This window comes from Plodia interpunctella, chromosome 21 (assembly GCF_027563975.2).
Source record: "Plodia interpunctella isolate USDA-ARS_2022_Savannah chromosome 21, ilPloInte3.2, whole genome shotgun sequence".
Lineage (NCBI taxonomy): Eukaryota > Metazoa > Arthropoda > Insecta > Lepidoptera > Pyralidae > Plodia > Plodia interpunctella.
Window position 1 is genome coordinate 5,312,686 of NC_071314.1, and position 20,629 is coordinate 5,333,314.

General features: G+C 36.7%; 2 protein-coding genes across 3 annotated transcripts; one reads left to right on the top strand and one right to left on the bottom strand.

The window, feature by feature from the left end:
* The first annotated feature begins 1,590 nt into the window (after positions 1-1,590).
* On the top strand, positions 1,591-18,039 carry LOC128679303 (uncharacterized protein). Its single transcript, XM_053761439.1, has 16 exons — positions 1,591-1,753; positions 1,977-2,118; positions 2,443-2,540; positions 5,034-5,170; positions 9,175-9,326; positions 9,905-10,023; positions 10,389-10,655; positions 10,941-11,545; positions 11,888-12,076; positions 12,870-13,008; positions 13,577-13,739; positions 14,889-15,007; positions 15,666-15,863; positions 16,394-16,566; positions 17,011-17,210; positions 17,676-18,039. Exons 1-16 carry the CDS (start codon positions 1,730-1,732, stop codon positions 17,729-17,731), a joined length of 2,781 nt encoding a protein of 926 aa, XP_053617414.1. The 5' UTR covers positions 1,591-1,729; the 3' UTR covers positions 17,732-18,039.
* Positions 18,029-20,500, bottom strand: LOC128679304 (uncharacterized). 2 transcript variants are annotated; one of them, XM_053761441.1, is made up of 4 exons: positions 20,300-20,500; positions 19,971-20,026; positions 19,398-19,504; positions 18,029-18,192 (listed from the first exon to the last, which is right to left on the bottom strand). In XM_053761441.1, exons 1-4 carry the CDS (start codon positions 20,348-20,350, stop codon positions 18,179-18,181), a joined length of 228 nt encoding a protein of 75 aa, XP_053617416.1. In that variant the 5' UTR covers positions 20,351-20,500; the 3' UTR covers positions 18,029-18,178. The 2 variants fall into 2 exon arrangements, with proteins under 2 accessions (XP_053617416.1, XP_053617415.1); XM_053761440.1 differs by having other exon boundaries at positions 19,379-19,504.
* Between the last annotated feature and the right edge of the window lie 129 nt (positions 20,501-20,629).

Consider the following 20,629-nt stretch of genomic DNA (forward strand, 5'->3'; position numbering starts at 1 on the left):
TGGGTCATGACTGTCATGATAGTTGCACAAGCACAAATACGAATTCATCAGGAACTGGATTTTACCGGTTATAAAGCGGCACCCCTTGTTATCAACAGGCGTATGACATGAACTCTTCCAGGGAATCGATCGAATGTTTTTGAATTTGAACGGATATACGAGTAAGTCGATAGTTCTAGTTGTGAATTTCGTTGTGTCATAGTCATTCTAGTTTTGCGTTCATTATGTTATGGAACACAAATCTGGAACAACACAACTAGACTAGTGTTGTGTATAACAGTTGGTCCATCTGCAAACAGTTGCATTGATGGTGCCGGGTCCTAGAAATCCGCTTTTACTACACTCAAAGCCTTTTTGACTGAGTAAAAAAGAAAATGCATAAAGATAGGTAAGTACCAACCTTTATGTCTGATTGTATGTAAGGCGCCTGCTTACTTACATACAATCAGACACGACAAATAAACACTTAAAAATTTTATCGATTATGCGATTTAGAATTTTTTTGTTCTTATCTGAGTAAAGTAACTATACTTACTAGTAATGATTTTGACTTCAAAATTGTGACGTCAAAAATGTAGTTTTCGTTAGGATGACGAAAACTATTTTCCCTTTTTGTATGTATTGTAATTTACAGTACAAAAAGGGAAAATTGACATGCAGTAATAATATAATATAATTTCAAACCCGCCATTATTACAAATTGTATTTTTTACAATTAATGCAAATTCAAATTAATTTCAGAATTTGGGTAGGTTGTCGCGATAGATTGTGTACATTTCTCCCTCATCCCCTCGCGTGATCCCTGTTGATCTAGGTTGTGTTCTCATTAATTATAAGTATGTATCTATTTACTAACTACTCACACCACCAACCAACCACGCAATGTTTTGTTAACCTCATGCGTAAACATTTTCATATCTGCTTAATACTGGTTCGGAAATTATCTTAACCTCTGACGATTTTGTAATATTGCATGCAAAAGATAGGTATGAACGACCGAAAATAAAATGGAGGCAAATGCTACGTCAATATTGTTGAAAAAATATTTCATATTTAAAAAATAATGTAAATAAGTAACACAGTAAACAAAACTTCGATTAAAAGGATATTTATTTAATGGATTCGTCTCCTTTTCCGATCCAGAAGGGAAGAAGCAAGGTCATTTTTCCAAGTTCGTTTCAACAATATACAACCGATAAAAAAAACTTTGACAATCGGGAAAATTTCCTAGATTAAAAAACATGTAAATACATACTTAGTTATGTACTTAATAAAATAAAGTAATTTTCTTTAGTAGGTAATGATATTTTTCTGATACAAAATCTCAATTATCAGCCTAAATCTGAACTAAATTTTAACCTTTACGTCAATGTCACAGTTGAATTGAAATGACAAAAACCAGCTGATCAAAAACAGCTGAGTGCTACCTGCTAATTCAAAATAAATGGCGGGAATCAATCAATCAGTTTTATTTTATGAAGAATTGGGTGGGCATTGCTGGTGTAAGTTTTAGACTTTAGATACCTTACGAAGCAAGACAAGACAAAAAGAAGCTTATATTGATCACGTATTTTGTGATAAGTTATGTCAAGGCTAGTGGCGGTAATCTCTAATAAAAAGCAACATACAGCTGTGTTCGAGTTAGTCGAATCGCGGTTCCGATATCGGTAGGGAGGGTTCTTCAACTCTACTAGTTTATACTCGTACCGGTGCATTTCTATAATATAAAATGCCACCCGTTTCTTTAACAGAGGTAATTATTGTTTTATTTTTTCAACTTACATTTCGTATTTTATACTTAAGTATTTCTTTTGAAAATGGAACTATTGTCAGTGTATTGTTTATTTTTAAAAGCCCAATTCATCTACTCTAGTTTTTAAAATTTAAAATTAGTATGTATTACTTCCTACTTGTATTCTGCGAAAATGGGAATTATTGTTTGTTTTATATACCTAACATTTTATTACAAATTTCAGACTCCAAGGAAGTCTTTGCGAGTGGCCATCATAGGTCAAAGTACATTTGCAGCTGAAGTTTTCAAACTACTCGAACGAGATGGTCACGAGGTGGTTGGTGTGTTCACAGTTCAGGACAAGGGAAACAGGGAGGACCCACTTGGTGAGACACTACATTAATTCTAAATATTTCCTACTTAGTCAACCTTACATGAAAATTCTATAAAAATTTAAATAAGTATCTAGATAAAATTTAAAATATTTTTTATAAATCATACTAACATAAAAATTAGAAAAAGATTCTAAAGATTCAGATTAATTTAAATAAATCCAGGCTCCTCAACCCAAATTCCCTTCTTGTTATTAAATGTTTGAAAAATATAATAATATATATTTTTTAAGTAACACTTAGTATAAACTAGAGATATATAAATTATTATATATTGTTTCAAAGCAACAACAATTAATAAATATGTATTATTCACAGCCACAATTGCCGCTCAAAACGGAAAGCCAGTATTTAAGTACAAGACATGGAGAGTCAAAGGAAAAGTTATACCCGAAGTTTTTGATGAGTACAAATCTGTAAGTACACTTGTATTATGAATTATGAATATAAACATATAATTAATGATATATAACTGCAACTACAGTCCACTTTAAAGCAGAGAAGTCTTTGCTTCTCAAATACTGAACACCATGAAATTCTCTCAAAAATTAACAATGTTTTACAAATCTAAGAAATGATCATCTTCTTCAACCTTGCAGAGAAGTCTTTGCTTCTCTATACAGAGGTACTTAATTACTGAACAACGTGCAAATCTATAGACTGAAGTTCCATTTGTTTCATTTATGTTTCGGAAATTTATCTAATTCGATATTTTTTTTATTAATATTACATCGGTATTACTACCTGTTTACTATTTCTGTAATATAATAAATAGAGTAATATAATAACAAAATATATATATATATATATATATATATATTTTTACAAAAATTTCGATGAATCCGCGACATCACATTAACTTCATGAGTTAGAAAATAAAAAGAAAATACATTATCAGAATCGTGGCAAGTGGAAATCCCTGGCTCTGGCTCTGGCTCTGATTACCCACATGGCAGACAGGCGTGAATATGTGTCCGTCCAAATCAAAATGGACCTTATGGCGCCTGGCACTTACGCCATTATTGCCGTTGTTTTGTATTCGAACAACGGCAATAAAGACCTAAGTGCCAGCCGCCATAAGTTCCCTTTTGATTTGGACGGCCACATTATTTATATAAAATTTTACTAAATATTATGGGACACTTGTGGTGCCATGCTTCCACATCGTGTTTCATCCTCAAAACACTCCCGGTGCACCCGCGACCTCCGTATCTGTGTAGAGTCAGCCCCATCTTAATTCCGATAACGAATGCCCCGCTTTACGCCTTTATTTAGAACTGCGACTGTCGCTAGCCTAGCTTTGTTTTGATCGACCAAATGTCAGTAGTGGCTACTTCTTCTTCATAGTCGTATTCCTCATGACTGAGGGTAGTGGTCATAACATGGAATGGGACATACACATATAACAACTTTCTTGGCACTATTAATGGAGTGGTGATCGATGAAAACGAATATACAATATATATGTGTCAGTTTGGTAAACGTATATGGCACGAGTAGGATTCGAACCTGGGACCTTTCAGTTCACAGACGGGCGTCATAACCATTGTACCACTAATTCTGACCTATCCTTTCCTTACATACATATGTAACAAATTCAAACTTGTGATTTTCAATAAATAAATCTGATTCTGAAGTCTCACTCATCCTGTAGAATATTTTGGCTTGCTTTCTTCATAGCCATGATGTCTCGAAGCGATGAATATTCGGCTGTGATTTTACGACCGATCTGCCTGACATCAACCCTTTTTTAGAAATGCTCGTACGACATCGGTACAAACTGTGACATATAAGGTACCTATATAAAATAATAAAAATGGAAATTTTGAACCGAGCGGACTATAGCGAATTTGCATGTCTGTACATATTTTATAATAATATTTTTTCAATGGCAACATAAGTTACACATAGATTAAGATCTTTTTTCAGCCCAACTTAATATAAACGGCTAAATAGCAAGCCGAGCCGCCTATACGTTTGCGAAACCTAGTAATTTCGTACTTTATCAAGGCAACCATGATACTGATAAGTACCTACTAAAACATGTTGAAACGCCGACAATAATTATCTCTAGCTGTTAGGAAACTAATCTAAGTAAATCGAATTAAGGAAGAGCTCATCTAATGTATTTTCTGTATCAATGGTAGCTTAGTGAAAAAAGCCGGTCAAGTGCGAGTTGAACTCGCATTTGAGGGTTCCGTATAATGCAAAAGTCTATGTTTTTAATCAATTATTACTATTAGCGCTATCAAGTGATATTTGTAACTATTTTTCGTAAAATCTTATTATATTAAGTTCACCACTATATTTTCAATTTATAGAATTCTTAGAGGTTTTCTTGTAACCTGCAAGCAAATTGACTATATTTTGTATATTTTGTTGTATTGTGTGTTTGTATGGAACACGTATTATTTTGTATGTATGGTACACTAATAAGAACCACATGAATCGGATTTGAGATAAACACCATTATAATAAAAACCATAAAGTATATATCAAAAATAGCTAGAGCCTATTCTATATGCTTGGATTATTGTTTTATATAATTGGTAAGATCCTTTAGTATAGTTGGTTAGAAACTCAATTACATCAATGTTTACACACGCGATCAGTATTTATAATTAATAATTCGTTAATATACGTTTCCTATGATAAAATATGTATCTTGGTATCATGTTTTGATGCATAAACTTATCAATTTTTTTGGCACAAGTGTCTGTAATGTAAACTTAGATATCATATGTTCGACACGTGGCACGAAAGAGCTCATTATTTGTCTTTCAAAGTTAGTCTGACTGAACTCTGAATATTATTTGTGATGTAGTGGCTAACACGCCCGCCCGCTGCCCATGAAAAGATGTATGGATTCAAATCTTATTAGGTATGACGTATTTTTTTCTTAATTCCAGGTCAATGCTGACATCAACATCCTGCCATTCTGCACACAGTTCATCCCCATGGAAGTAATCACACACCCCAAATACGAAAGCATCTGCTACCACCCCAGTATACTGCCCAGGCACAGAGGAGCGTCGTCTATTAACTGGTAAGTTTAATTCAACACTTTTTTATTATTACTTTGTTTTAAATGTTGATGCATGAAATGTTGATTTTCATTTGAGTAGATCTTTGGTAAATCGTCTGCACGGGTACTTATAACAACTATAATTTAATTTTATTATAATAAATAAAAAATCGTGTCGTGTCATAAGCACTTTCATTGATCGTACTTTTACATTATCACAATGTCGATATGATGACAAAAAAATAATAAGTACGCCTTTATTTGCTATTTTATAGTTTTATATTACCTATGGGCGATATATAAAACTATAAAATATATAATTTAAGACAATAACGTGTTATACATAAATGAATGGAGCAGCTCTCTACCAATGTTCTCAAAACTTATACTAGTACCTACCCTCAAAAATGTTGATACTCTCATCACTACGTAGTATAAAACAATGTCGCATCAGCAGTCCAACTCTTCTTATGATTATTAAAATTACGCAAGGCATTTTGATACCTGTTTTTTAAATAGATAGAGCGATTCAAGGCGAAGATTTATGTTTATAATTTATTATGGTCTTATCCGAGCGAAGCCGGGACGGGCCGCTAGTATTATGTGTAACATACACTGAGCATATATAACCATGTAACGTAACGATCGTATGTAGGAGCCAATAATTATAGGCAGGGGCTAAATAAGTATAACTAACTATAAATAAGCCAGACTTTATGAAATTATTGATCTATATTAGATCAATTATTTGATAAAGTCTGGTATAAAATCTTGTCTTTATTATTTGAAAAATTGTAATGACAGCGCATCCGTAGCGTTCGAAACGCTCGAATTAACTACCGTTTAACAGTTTTTCCGCATGCCAAATATATCATCATTTTGCTAGACACGATAATTGTCTACTTTTTAGTATCTAATTCATTTATTTACTTTGTATTGTTGTACACAGCTAAACGTGATAAGTAAACAAACGAATGTTTTAGCATTTCAGTTGGCCGTATTATTCCGAAACAGAAAAGTTGACAATAAATTAACATTAATTTATACATGACTAGCGGCCCGTCCCGGCTTCGCTCGAATAAAGCCATAATAAATTATACACCTAAACCTTCCTCAGGAATCTCACTATCTAACGGTGAAAACAGTACGAAAGTCCGTCCGGTAGTTTTTGAGTTTAACGCGTTCGTACAGACAGATGCAACAGGGGAACTTCTTTCTATTGTAAGAATGTGGTGTCTCGATTACGGGCGCCACAGCACACGGGATGAATGTATGATGTGATAGGCAGGATTATATATGGGAAGTTACTGCCTTAAGTTTAAAATCGACAGAACGTGTAACGGAGTTTATCAATGGTGTCATAAGTTATCATGGGACAAACGCTTTAAGTGTATTATACTGCTCACTTTAAGCTAAAACTGTTTTCCTATAGTAGCTCTTATTGACACGCAATATGGACTACTATTGAGACACGACAACGACTTATCGTTAGTAGAATCGGCACCGGGTACATTTCCGAAGACATAGATTTGCGTGTCGACGGTGATAACTACGTACATGGTGCTTATCAATGGAGTACGTGTTATCATGGGGCATAGTCTTGTAGCTTTCCGAAAATCTTCAATGTCACATCTTGTTAGCTTGTGTGCTAATTACCCTCTCTCTCAACTTTACTTGTTCCCGGTTGCTTACGGGGCTGTGAAGTGTCACATACTTGAAGCAAACCATTGAAGTTTTTAAGAGTCGACTGACTTTACAACTCTTAGGGAATGCTATTGCTGCCAAGGTTATGTGCCCCTTAGTCACCTCGTACGATATTCACGGCAGGATAAGTGAACTGAGATGGACCACCAAAAAAGTGCACGCGGTCCACCCCGATAAACTTAGCAGGTGGACCACGACCGACGAGACCGAGATATGGCGTCGGTCCTATTTTAAGGCGGAACCACACGCCACAATATAATTGATTATATTTTTACTTATATGTTACTCAATAACCTTTCGATCAATAATCCTGGAGATAATAAAAACAATTGAACAACAAAAGGATCGCAATATTCGGGCCGGGTGGGAACTGAAGGGTTAAAGGTACCTGTGTAATATTGCCCCTTATCCTGTTAGTCTTAGAGTCCAAAGAAGAGTTCAAAGGACACATTTCGAATAGCTACTTCTGTTCAGTACAGGGGTAACTCTATCGCCAAACTTGGACTGTTGCCGACGCGAATGCATGAAAATTGCCTAGTTTATATAAGCGCTTTTGTAACCAGCAATGTATGATGACTTGGTCCTCGATATGAAGCCGGCATAACACCCGTTAAAAATATAAAAAATAACCAAATTAAGAATGTCAGTTGCGACGTACATGGTGCTTATCAATAGAGTCACAAGTTATCATGGGGTCGCCATGATCTACCCAAAACATAACTTGTCCGATATAGCGAATACCAACCATAACTTATGTAACTTATATACGGTGTACAACATCGGAAATTTCCATTATAAGTGCTGGGCATCCAAGACATTGACCCGTATTTTAAGTTTTACTAACATAGTTGTTTGAAGTATCTTACTAACATAATATGGACTTGTATATATGCACAGTCTGAAATAAATAATTCATTTCATTCATAACGGTTTACCACTCCACATACACGTTTCTGACATTGTTATGGCTAAACCCCGAAGTCCTGATAGACCTGGGTGCAGCCGGTCTCTGTTGGCTACTCCTCCTACTCCTCGGTGTAACAATCTGTGTCCGGCTGCATCTAGATCTAACCGGATCGAGATAGACCTAGGTTTAGCCGAAGATAAGCACGCTTCACCTAGTTGTAACCATCTGCGACTGGCTGCACCAAGGCTTACTTGACGACCTCGGTGGCGCAGTGGTAAAGTTATTGCCACTGAACCGAGAGGGCCTGGGTTCGATCCCCGGTCGGGTCATGATGGAAAATGATCTTTTTCTGATTGGCCCGGGTCTTGGATGTTTATATGTATTTGTTATAAAATATAGTATCGTTGAGTTAGTATCCCATAACACAAGTCTCGAACTTACTTTGGGGCTAGCTCAATCTGTGTGATTTGTCCTAATATATTTATTTATTTACTTGGAATGATAAGGGCTGAACCTAGGTTTAGCCCATGACGCAGACGCGTATGTAGTAAATTTGACTGATGGCAGAAATCTAAACTATGTAAAATTCTTACACGAGCCGGCCTGCTATGACAAAGCTACTTTATATTTAACACCTTTGTTTAATCATTGACAAAAATAATACACTATTACATTGTTTTGTATAACCGATTTTTTCCTATTAAATACGTTTATCAATACAAAATCAATGGTGGCACAAACAGCTTACATAATTGGTCAAAATAACACGTTTTTATCTACTTTAGTAGCGATGGCGCATATATTGTGCAATTATATATTATGTATTAATACAAAGTTATCGTTTACATAATTTTTGTATCTATCAATAACATAATATGATAAGGGAATTCTCTATAGCAGATGATATAGTAATCGATTACTTAGTAACTTTGAATAGTAAAATTATGTAATCTGTGTAAAACTATAGTTAGTAACATCTATTATCTATACATATAATAAAACTGTAAGGTGGCTATGTCTGTACATAGGAGATATTAAAGAAAAATAATTATGGGGGTTCTTTGTGGGATTAATAGAGGCCAAAACAATTTTTTTGACTCTTTGTCTGTCTGTTTTTTTCGAATCACGCAAAAACTAATGGATGGAATTTAATGTGTTTTTCACAGTCGTATAACAGAATATAGTATAGGTTTCATCGCGATACGTTGCTTAGACACATAGCCTTGACAGTTGACAGGCAAGGCAACGATATTATTCCCCAAGAAATCTTGACGTCAGTCAGAATATTCAAAATTTTCTATAATTTTTTACGCTGACCCTGAGCTTCGCAGCAGACCCGAATGCAACCGGAGAGAGAGAGATAGATGTCCTGTTGTACATTAGTGTTTTCACTAAATATATAAAATAATTACAGGACTTTAATAGAGGGAGACACAACATGCGGTCTAACAATCTTCTGGGCGGACGACGGGCTGGACACGGGGCCCATACTGCTCCAAATGAGCTTCCCTGTCACCATGGACGATACTGTCGATACCCTATACAACAAGTACTTGTATCCCGAGGGTGAGTACATGTTATCATCAGCCATTTTAGTCGCTATACAATCTGTGGCTCAACTGCCCCACGTCCTGCACTATGGAGGTTAAATGAGGCCCACGACAGAGCGATCAGTGTGGCAACATATTAATCGAACATTTAAATAGCCATTCAGATTTTACTGCTAGGGCAGTGAATTCCTTTTGTTTATTGACGTGCTATCTGCCCCCGGGGCTTCGCTCTCGTAGGAATTTCGTGATAAAAAGTAGTTATTGTGTTATTCCAGGGTATATTCTACTCATGTAACAAATTTCATTACAATCCGTCCAGTAGATTTTGAGTGATAGAGTAACAAACACGCAAACTTTCGCATTTATAATATTAGTAGGAATTAGTAGGATTTTAAGAAAAGGCTGCAATGCAATTTGGACAAAATTATATTTGTAAAATTGTCAATGGTGATAAACCAATTAGAAGGTGTGAAGTTTCAATATACATCTATGACATATTAACAGATACCTAGCTTTAGTGACTTGAATAAAATTCGAAACGAACACACTCGATATAAAGAAAATTATTTCTAACCAAATTCTCTTTGTATGCAGGCATCAAAGCGCTGGCTAAATCCGTGAATATGGTTGCCAACGGCACCGCGCCCAAAATCGTGCAAACTGAAGATGGAGCCACTTACGACGCCGCTCTGTTCAAGCCTGAAACACACCAGGTACAACTAAATACTTTACTTTTTATAATCTTAATCAGTTAAAAAAAACCGCGCGGTGAAATATCGCAGTGTGGACAGGGCCTTATGTACCAACATTCATCGGCCAGCACAGTATTATGAACATTCAGACCTATTTTAATCTATACAATATAAAAAAGGTTATCCAATAATAAAAACATAATAAATTATATACCTAAACCTTCCTCAGTAATCATACTATCTATTGGTGAAAACCGCATGAAAATCCGTGCAATAGTTTTTGAGTTTATCGAGAACAGGCAGACTCGGCAGAGGGCTTTATTTTATAACATGTAAGGAAGGATAAGGATTTGTAAGGATAATAAGTTTATATCTCTCTATTTTAGATCGACTGGTCCAAAGGCGGTGTAGCACTCCACAACTTCATCCGAGGCCTGGACTCCTCTCCCGGGGCCACCACGACCATCAAACCACAAACTAAGGATGGCTTCGTAGAGGGCAGTGACGAGACCATAGAGCTAAAGCTGTTCGGCTCTGGTCTATGGGAGGGAGAGTATGAGGCGCAGGGAGAGAAGTTGGTGATACCTGGGCTGAATGCGCCCGCGGTTATACATGAGGCGGGGCTGTTGATCACGGCTAATGATGGGGTCAAGGTGTGTGTGTGTTTAGTCATACCATCATCATCAGACCTTTTTTGAAAGTATCATAAAATTTCCCTTTTGCATCTAAGTACGTCTATTTGAAGAAAATGTTTTGTAAAGTTGTAAAATCCTATAATTTCATTAAATATTATTTAAGCTATACTATGTATTTATATACTTATAAATATCTCCGTAAAATCGGTTCAGCAGTTTAGCTGTGAAATAAAAAAAAAAACAATATCATAAAATGTAAATTTGAAATTAATTAAAATATTAATATCCTTCTATATTTCACAGCTGAACATCCAAAGGCTAAAAGTGAACGGCAAAATGATAAACGCACAAAACTTCTTCAAAGCTGGCGAGAGCAAAGTCACCCTCGAACTCACCGCTGAAGAGAAAGTGTTCGTTGAGAACGTCAGAGAAATCTGGAAGGCCATACTGCGAATCGATATTGAAGATGACACAGATTTCTTCAACTCCGGCGCTGGAAGCATGGACGTAGTAAGATTAGTCGAAGAAGTGAAAGATATATCCAAATTAGAACTACAAAATGAGGATATTTATATGAACACAACATTCGAAGAGTTTTATACAATGGCTGTGGCAAAATCCAGAGGTGGATCCAGTAAAAAAGAAATAACATATGAAGGTGTCGAAATGGAAGTGAATAAAATGAAAGTGAAATTCCCAACGCAGTTGTTTATTAATGGGGAGTTTGTGAATTCCGATGGGGGGAAAACGTTGACTCTGATTAACCCAAGTGATGAGAGTGAGATATGTAAAGTGCAGAGTGCGTCGGTCAGTGACGTGGACAGGGCCGTGATGGCGGCCAAGAAGGCGTTCGAGGAGGGCGAGTGGGCCAAGATCAGCGCGAGGGAGCGGGGGACGCTGTTGTTCAAGTAAGTGCTTTATTTCGCAATCATTTTACTGCTTCATTTGTTAATCCCTTCAATGTTATGATCTGAAGGGATGTGGAACGAAATTTTTTTTTTATTCTAGTGTATTTTTAAGTCAATATAAAAATTCAAAGAAAAACGTTAGTAAAATAAATTAGGTTAGAAATCAACACAATAAAAAAAAATCAAATGTGTGAAGAAAATGATAAAATCATGGCTACTGCTGGCGGAGCTGCGATCGATAACAGCTTTAAAAAAAACTAAATGAGATTAACTAGGGGATTTCATCAAATAAAACTGCATGAAAATCAAAACCGAAATCATACAAAAATTAATTCCCCACAGACTAGCAGACCTAATGGAGCAGCACAAGGAGGAGCTAGCGACCATAGAGTCGATAGACTCCGGCGCGGTGTACACTCTGGCCCTGAAAACCCACGTGGGCATGTCCATAGAGACGTGGCGCTACTTCGCCGGCTGGTGCGACAAGATACAGGGCACCACCATACCCATCAACCACGCTAGGCCTAACAGGTTATTTTTTTCTCCTTTTTTTGATATAAAAAAATGTTATTTCCATATGATCAAATTTTGTAATGTACTAACTTCTGGAATCACCAGAGTGGAACACCTGTTTCGCCTGGTGATGGACAGGGAGAAGTTTGCGGAACTGACGGCCAACCTCCAGTAATGGAGAGGCACTAAAAGAAGGAAGAAATTATGTACCCAATTTTTTTTTTCAGATAAAAAATATTTTTCATTTAATTATGCCTACCTTATATACAAATTAAAACTGATTACAAATGTTATGAAAAAGACATGATTTCTAATTTAAGTGCATTCGAACTAAAACATTCCGAAAACTAGCAAAGTTTCGTCTCCATATAATGAAATCTCATGGAATTAGTAGGTACTCCACTAAGTACTTACTAAATCTATGTGAAACCTCTAGGTAAAGCCAAGTCGAAGGCTCCTTATTGCGACTTCTTTAATACAGTTAGATTTTATGTGGCCGATCGTTGAATATTCTTTAAGCATAATTACGTGTTTATATAGAAATCAACGGCCAAGTCTGAAAGAAAGAAAATATTTTTTTCAACTAACTTCCAACAAAATATCATCAAAGTTCTATGTTCGAGTGCATATTTACATGTCAAAATGTCGGAGTAGTAGACTTAATTCTTCTGGATTAATTCACCTAGGTTACTTAAATAGTATACTTAATTTGGTATAATTCATTTGGTAGACTTAATACGCTTCTTATTTTTTGGTGTAAGTGATTTAAGTACACCATTCAGTTTACAATATTCACCTTCGCATCCTCCAGAAACCTGTCAATAACGAAGAAGGAGCCAATCGGCGTGTGCGCGCTGGTGACGCCGTGGAACTACCCGCTCATGATGCTGTCCTGGAAGATGGCCGCGTGCCTCGCCGCCGGCAACACCGTCGTTATGAAGCCAGCTGCTGTAAGCTTTATTTATTTCTCCCTCTCTTTCTCTTGCTCTCTCCCCTCTCTTTCTTCCTCTCTCTCTTCATCTTTCTCTTTCTCCCTCTCTCTTCCCCCTCTCTCTACCTCTTCTCTCTTTCACATCCGAAGGTTTTCCCGGTTCCTTCCGCAGCCGTTGAGCGTCGGAGCCCGAGATCCGCTTTCCTACTTTCTGTCGTTGGCATCCCTAGTTGTCAGACTTTTGTTGACTTAGTATGTCGTCGGTGATGACATCAAGAGTTTTATTTATTTATTACCAGCTCTTGCCCGCCACACGGCAACAGCTTTTCCCCGAGATGAAAAGTAAGGTACCTTTCATCCCAGAGAAATATCTGATTCATGCTTAAAATCAGTTTTTTACGGGAGCGGCTAAAACACGTTAAGTTCTTATAGACGAAGTCCAAACATTCATTCCGAAATTTAGCCATCGCACTAGGTCTATAAACCTTCAAAGTTCGTTGTGAAAAAGACAGACGCAGAGGGCAAATTTATTTCATACTATATTACAAAATGACTGTGAACGCTACAAACTACTAGCACAATTGCAGGTGTGTCCCCTGACGGCACTGAAGTTCGCGGAGCTGTCAGCCCTGGCGGGGATTCCCCCCGGCGTGATCAACATCGTGCCGGGCAGCGGCGCTGTGGCCGGACAGGCGCTGGCCGACCATCCCGCCGTCAGGAAACTGGGCTTCACAGGCAGCACTCCTATTGGTGAGGAAGATACACTCTTCGCTTTTATTGTAAACTAGCGACCCGTTCCGACTTCGCGCGGGTAAAAACATAATAAACTAGTTATTCGCCGCGAACTTAAGACTTCGCGAACACAATATTTTTTTACAAAATTGTGTATATTTCAAAAACGACTGAACCGATTTTGATACCCCATGAACTTAAAAATTCTATTGGCATATCCTACATACCTTTTAAATTTCATCAAAATCCGACCAACGTTTCGAAAGTTATCGCGTTACATACATACAAAAATGTATTTTTGCCCCAAGTAGAATGTTAGACTTCGCTCGCTCGGTCAATTACAATAATTTGACAATATTATATTACAATAATTTTGATGACAATTTGTATTATTTGTGTGGAAATTAAACTTACTCGGAATATTGCGTTGCGTTGCGACATAGTGTTTACATGACACTTTTCGACTTCGGTATTCAAAAAAGGCTTATACGACACATGCGTCAATTCATACCCGGCTTTATATAGTGCTTTGAGGGTGTTGAAAAACGTTGTACACACACTATTATCGAAAAATCCGCTACATATAATAATGTCCAACATTTGCCCGCATGTATTCTAATATACTATGGTCTATACATATAATTTGTACTACAAGATAAACTAAATAAAACTACATACCTTATAGACATAGCAGTACCGAATACACATAATCTCACAAAAACTATTACAGAAAAAAATCACAAATACACAGACCTAAAAGATGAAATATCTAGGATATGGAATCAAGATAAAGTTTTCATAGTCCCATTGTATTGTCCACAACTGGTGTCATTCCCAAGCATTTGCATAATTCCCTCAAGCTACTCAATCTCAAACCCCTTACATATATTAATATGCAGAAAGCAGCAATCCTTAATACCTGTCGAATAGTTAGGAAGTTTATGGACTCTACAGACACTGACACCTACAACATAAATACACCTGACACCTACAACGACACACGGACTGACCCCCTTAATCTACCCTAAAAATGATAGCCACTTGGTCATGGCCCGTATCTATTATTAAAATACCAGCCTCGGCTGAGAACTTAAAGAAGTTAAATATAAAGTAATAATATAAGTATATGTAATGTATATATGGTAATAAATATGATATTATTTCCAGGTCAAACTATAATGAAGTCATGCGCGGAATCCAATATGAAGAAGGTGTCATTAGAATTAGGAGGGAAATCGCCGCTAGTCATATTCGAGGATTGCGACCTTGACAAGGCGGTCAGGAATGTAAGTTTTTTTTATAAATTTCAGTTTGTGAAGCCAGCGTGAAATCCTGTTTGATAATATTAGACTTATTTTTTACCATCCTGTTTTTTTTTTCTGAAAAAATTATTTATTTTTATTTTATCTTACAATTATAACATCCTTACGGTTGTCGATGCTACTTATAAACTATTTACACTTACCTAAAAATGTGATTTTATGATATTTCAAATTTATTATAGAATGGTTTAAAACCACTTAGTACCAGCTGCGACCCGAGGTTTCACTCCCGTAGGAATTTCTGGATAAAAAGTGCCCTATGTGTTATTCCGGGTTATATTCTACCCATGTACCAAATTACATAACAATCCGTTCAGTAAATTTTGTGTGAAGTAGTAGGATTTCTGAAAGCTGCCAACTAGGTTACTATCATCTCAGAACGACCACACTGCTGAGAAATGCAAAGAAACTCGATTAAACCTAGATACGTAGTTGATCTTTGATAACGCTGGTCAACATGAAAATTGCCTTTTACTTGAAACTGCACTGTATCTTTAGTATTTGACCCCCGTTAATTTAAAGAACTTAAAATTAATAGTTAGCTCTTATTACCTAGTCCTACCTTAGTCTATCATGATGCCATAAGAGCTTACCATAAATAGTTTTTCTTTTTTAATATTAGGGCATGGCATCAGTATTCTTCAACAAAGGCGAGAACTGCATCGCCGCCGGCCGCCTCTTCGTGGAGGAGAGAATTCATGACGAGTTCGTTAGAAGAGTCGTTGAGGAAACCAAGAAGATAGTCATCGGAGACCCTTTGAATAGGGGCACGGCGCACGGACCTCAGAACCACAAGGCGCATTTGGACAAACTTATTGAGGTGAGGAAAACATTATTTCATAAATATTTTTATTTATTAATGATTAGATAATTACCCGTTAAATAGTGGCACGGCACACCGTCCACAGAACTTTTGAAAAATCTCACGTGAGATTTGAGGGGATCACATCACACCAGGGGGAGAGGGAAATTCGTTCCGGACTATAGGTTCCACTGCTAATTTCCACTAATGGGTCTAGCGGGATTTTCAAATACTCCTGGACCCACTGCATTATAATAGTGGGGTTATTATGGATGCGGACGTCCATAAATTGCCTTTCGTCATTGGATTCCCTCCCGATCAGAAAATCTAAGTAGCAAAACATCCAACAAAGCCAAACGTCTAATGAGCAATCTGCCTAGCTAGCTAATCGCCCATGTAGCAAAACGTCCAGATTCATCAAGGCGAAGTAGAAAGGGCCCTTTCTACTTCGACATCAAGCCAGCATTTCTTTGCCCCTTTTGCCAGGGCCAGGCGGGCATAGACGTTTGCCGACGACTGTACTATATGTATGTACTATATTCTTGCAGTATTGCGAACGGGGAGTAGCGGAAGGCGCTAAGTTGGTGTACGGCGGGGGCAGAGTCCCGCGGCCGGGGTACTTCTTCTCGCCGACGATTTTCACCGACGTCGCCGACCACATGTACATCGCCAGCGAGGAGTCCTTCGGGCCGGTCATGATCATCAGCAAGTTCTCCAGCAAGTATGTTGTTTATAGTTCAACTCATACTTCCATATTATATAATATACATTATATAATTATCATGCTAATATTATAAATGCGAAAGTCTGTTTTCACGGTTAAACAGCTAGACCTATTTTGATGAAATTTAGTTTGTAATTAAAACCCCCGTTCAAACATAGGCTACTTTTCTTTACAAAAAACGATTCCCAAATGGCTATTATGGGGGATGAAAGTTTGTATGAAAATAATGTCTGTTCCGCTTTCACGGCTAAACCGCTGTACTGATTTTGGTGAAATTGGTATTCATTTAGTTAAAGATCCTCGCTCAAACATAGACTATATTTTCGAAAACCAACCCAAATTACTATAATGAGGGTGAAAATGTGTATGAAAATCATATTGAAATTGCCTTCAGGCGACTTAACACACTCGATAAGAAGTTTTCTATCATTTTGTTTCCAGTTCCATAGACGATGTGATCCGCCGCGCCAACAACACGGAGTACGGGCTGGCCAGCGGTGTGTTCACTAAAGATGTCTCCAGAGCGCTGACCTTCGCTGAGAAAATTGATGCTGGAACTGTCTTCGTTAACACCTACAACAAAACTGACGTGGCCGCGCCTTTTGGAGGGTTCAAGCAGTCTGGATTTGGGAAGGATCTAGGTAATTATCTCTTTTTATATATTTTTTATCAGACATATGGTATTATATGTTTTTTACAGGAGGGAAGTCCTAGAATTTTTATCTATTATTGGTCCTCCGCTCGATATCCTCCCGTGTATTTCGTATGAGATGACTAAGGGATAAATAGCCTAGGCGGCTGATAGGCAACAATAGTATTGTCAAAGAGAGTTGATGTCAGGCAGGCGACCGGTACTGTGTCACTATTTATTTAAATTCCATAACATAAAGCTAAGCTTACCCTTCGGCCTCTCAACTCTTGGCTCTGTCTAACCCGTAAAGGATAAAGACGTTCACAGAGCGTGATTCAATGGCGGCTAGTTAATTTTTGGTCGTAATATACACAATACAACAACATTACATTTTGCTGTGTGTGTAATAATTTATTCAAATAGATATATATAATGAAGGATTAATTCAAATTTAATTGTATATACCTTGTTTCAGGTCAAGATGCACTGAACGAATACCTCAAGACAAAATGCATAACGATAGAATACTGAATCGAACTTAAGCGATGAATAAAAGTGCCTTAGTTATAATGTTGACTCGAAAATCATGAATCTATAGAAGGAAACTAATGTTACCACAAGTACAACTCTATTTCACTAAGTTATTAAAGATTCTCTATGTAACTATTGTTCTATTATCTCTATGTAATTATTGTTGTTATGTACTAAAATGTTATTTTAATAAGACAAGCTAGACCTAAGATGATGCCAAATGAAATGATCTAATTTTGTAAATAATAATGATCGTGTGATAAATACGTATTTTGGAATACAATTATAAGTACAATGTTATGTTGTAATACCGCATTTTTATTCAAAACCACGACTGACGTTACATTTACATTTCAATTTTACATTTTTTCTTCGAAACTCAGTAAGTGAAAGTTCGTTTCACCCTTTCTTTGTAGATGTCCCGTTCGGGCTTCTGATCCCACTTTACTAAAATATCTTCACTGGAAACGACAAATACTTCTTCAGAAAACATACAAGTACAGTAGAATCCGGATATAACGACCTTCAAGGGACCGGCGATACTATGTCGTATTAACCGGATGACGCACAAAACAGTTTTCCTATTTATGTAGTTAAATAAAACATTTCATAGAAATCACAAATGCTTTATTTTGATAGTTCTTAAACATTACAAATTACAAACATAGGTATATATAGGTACATAATGTAAATAAAATACACAAGCACTACAGACAAAGCTCTGTGTTACTAACGTAGAAAGTCTATTATTTGAGTTTGTTTTTGACAAACTTTTGTTCGGTAGTAAGAATGTCGTACGGCATTGTGAATTCGTGACATCATTGTTTTCTTAAGATCATCATCAAAGTTAGTCTGAACAAATACTGAGTGTTTCTGCAGCCTTCAATGCTTCAGACACACTCAAAGTCGGATGAATCTCATTTGGTTCGCCATCATCACCGTCGCTATCGTTGCTATTCGCGTCGTTGGTTGCGAGGATTGCATTTGATTCACCGGCTTCCAATCGGTGTAATATTGCACTTTTTTCTTCAATTGTAAAACACTTTCGCTTCACTGAACTCATTTTGTCGAGCTTTATGAACTTATCAAAACAGGTGACAAACACTAACTGTGATTTACGTGCGCCAATAAGGAGAGATGAAGCGCGCGGGGCGGGGATGCGAGTGCGTAGGTAAACAAAACATGCTCAGCTAAACAAGCATGCTCGTGTGTCGTTTTAAGACGTATTATCATAAATAATGGTCGCTATAAGCAGTTGGTCGCTTAAAACGGAGTCGCACTAAACGGTTATATTCTCTTAGTACCTATCTACGAAACCTAACTTGAGTAAACATTATCGTCGCTAAAACCGATTAGTTGTTATAAGCGAAGTCGTTATATATGAATTCTACTGTATTAACTATAGAGGGCGCTCTGCTCGCAATCGCCACCATCACCAATTGATTAGTAAAGGAATTATATGAGATAGTAGTACAGTTTTCCATTAGGTACACAAAATGTAGTTGTAGTCACAATTTACGACAATGAATTTTGTGGCCATCTTTTTTTTAGTAAACTGTCCAATAGAAAACTATAACAAAAATCGACACACAAGAACATAGAAATATCGACACACAAGAACATATTTTTTTATTTAGGTGATACTACCTGAACTGTAAAACAGAACCTGGCAACATTTTGGGCTGACCGGCGAGCGAGCACTGATTGGGCGTCTCCTCGACCGGCGCCGCTCGCTTGCGGAACGGGTACAGGAAATCCAACTTCGCCTCGCCTCTGTATAACAAAATATAGAAGCAACACTTGTTCTACCTATTCATGCATATACCTACTATAGCAGGTGAGTCTGTTCATAAAGGTGAAGAAAATAAATGAGGACGATATGTGTCTTTATTTGGTATTGCAATGGCAAAAAAATGTAGTTCGTTAAAAATCAATTTTCTTTTAGGAATAGTGATGTAGGTAGACGTGATATGTATGGCGTGTGCACAGATTACTTTATTATCATGGACTCCCGCCCTAGAATAGACCACCCTAAGACGATTAAGAAAGCCTTAGGAGAAAGATATAAATGCACGTAACTAGTACCATTTATCATCATCATCTAGTCATGGAAGGTAAGCCCTGAAAAACCTAGGTCTTTTTTACATCACGGTCAGTTATGTTGAACGTTATGTATATTGATCAGACAGAAGAAAATCTTACAGAAAAATGAACGACCTGTATGCTACTAGATACTTACTTTTCATTTAGTATAATATGAAGATCAGGTAGCGACACGGTGCTCATACATCGGTACTGAAATTAAACATTTAAGATTTTATTCAATCGAAAAACTGTCAAATCGTATGTCGTACTTCTCATGATAGAGAGACGTCATTACATGGAATGAAACGCACGAATAACCGACAAATCTAAACAAAGAGGGTGATTACGAAAGCTTGGTGTGATTTCTTAGAACCTGTGCCATGGAATTAGTAGGTACTCCGTCGAAGTACTTTTTAAATAACTATGCCCTGTGCATTTATTGACTGTTAAAACCTTGAATAAAAGAAATAACAAAGAACTTACTTCTAAAAAAATATTGTAGCAGCTTTTAACGTGTCTTAATATTGACAACATAGTTTTAAGCTTATAAACAGTTCAATTTAAATTAATAAGCTTCACAATAATAACAAAATGTTACTATTCTGAGCTTTAGCCAAATTAATAACAAATACCCATAAGAAGTAATATAACGTCAATGGTAAAAAAAACAATGGTGTTCTCTGATTTGATGTTTCGAACTTCTGAAAGGTTCGGGTAAAAAAATTCTATACACATCACGAAAGTTTTGAACTATCGTGGTAGTTTTTTATAACATTATTATTAATATTATATTATTAAATTACAGAACAGAAT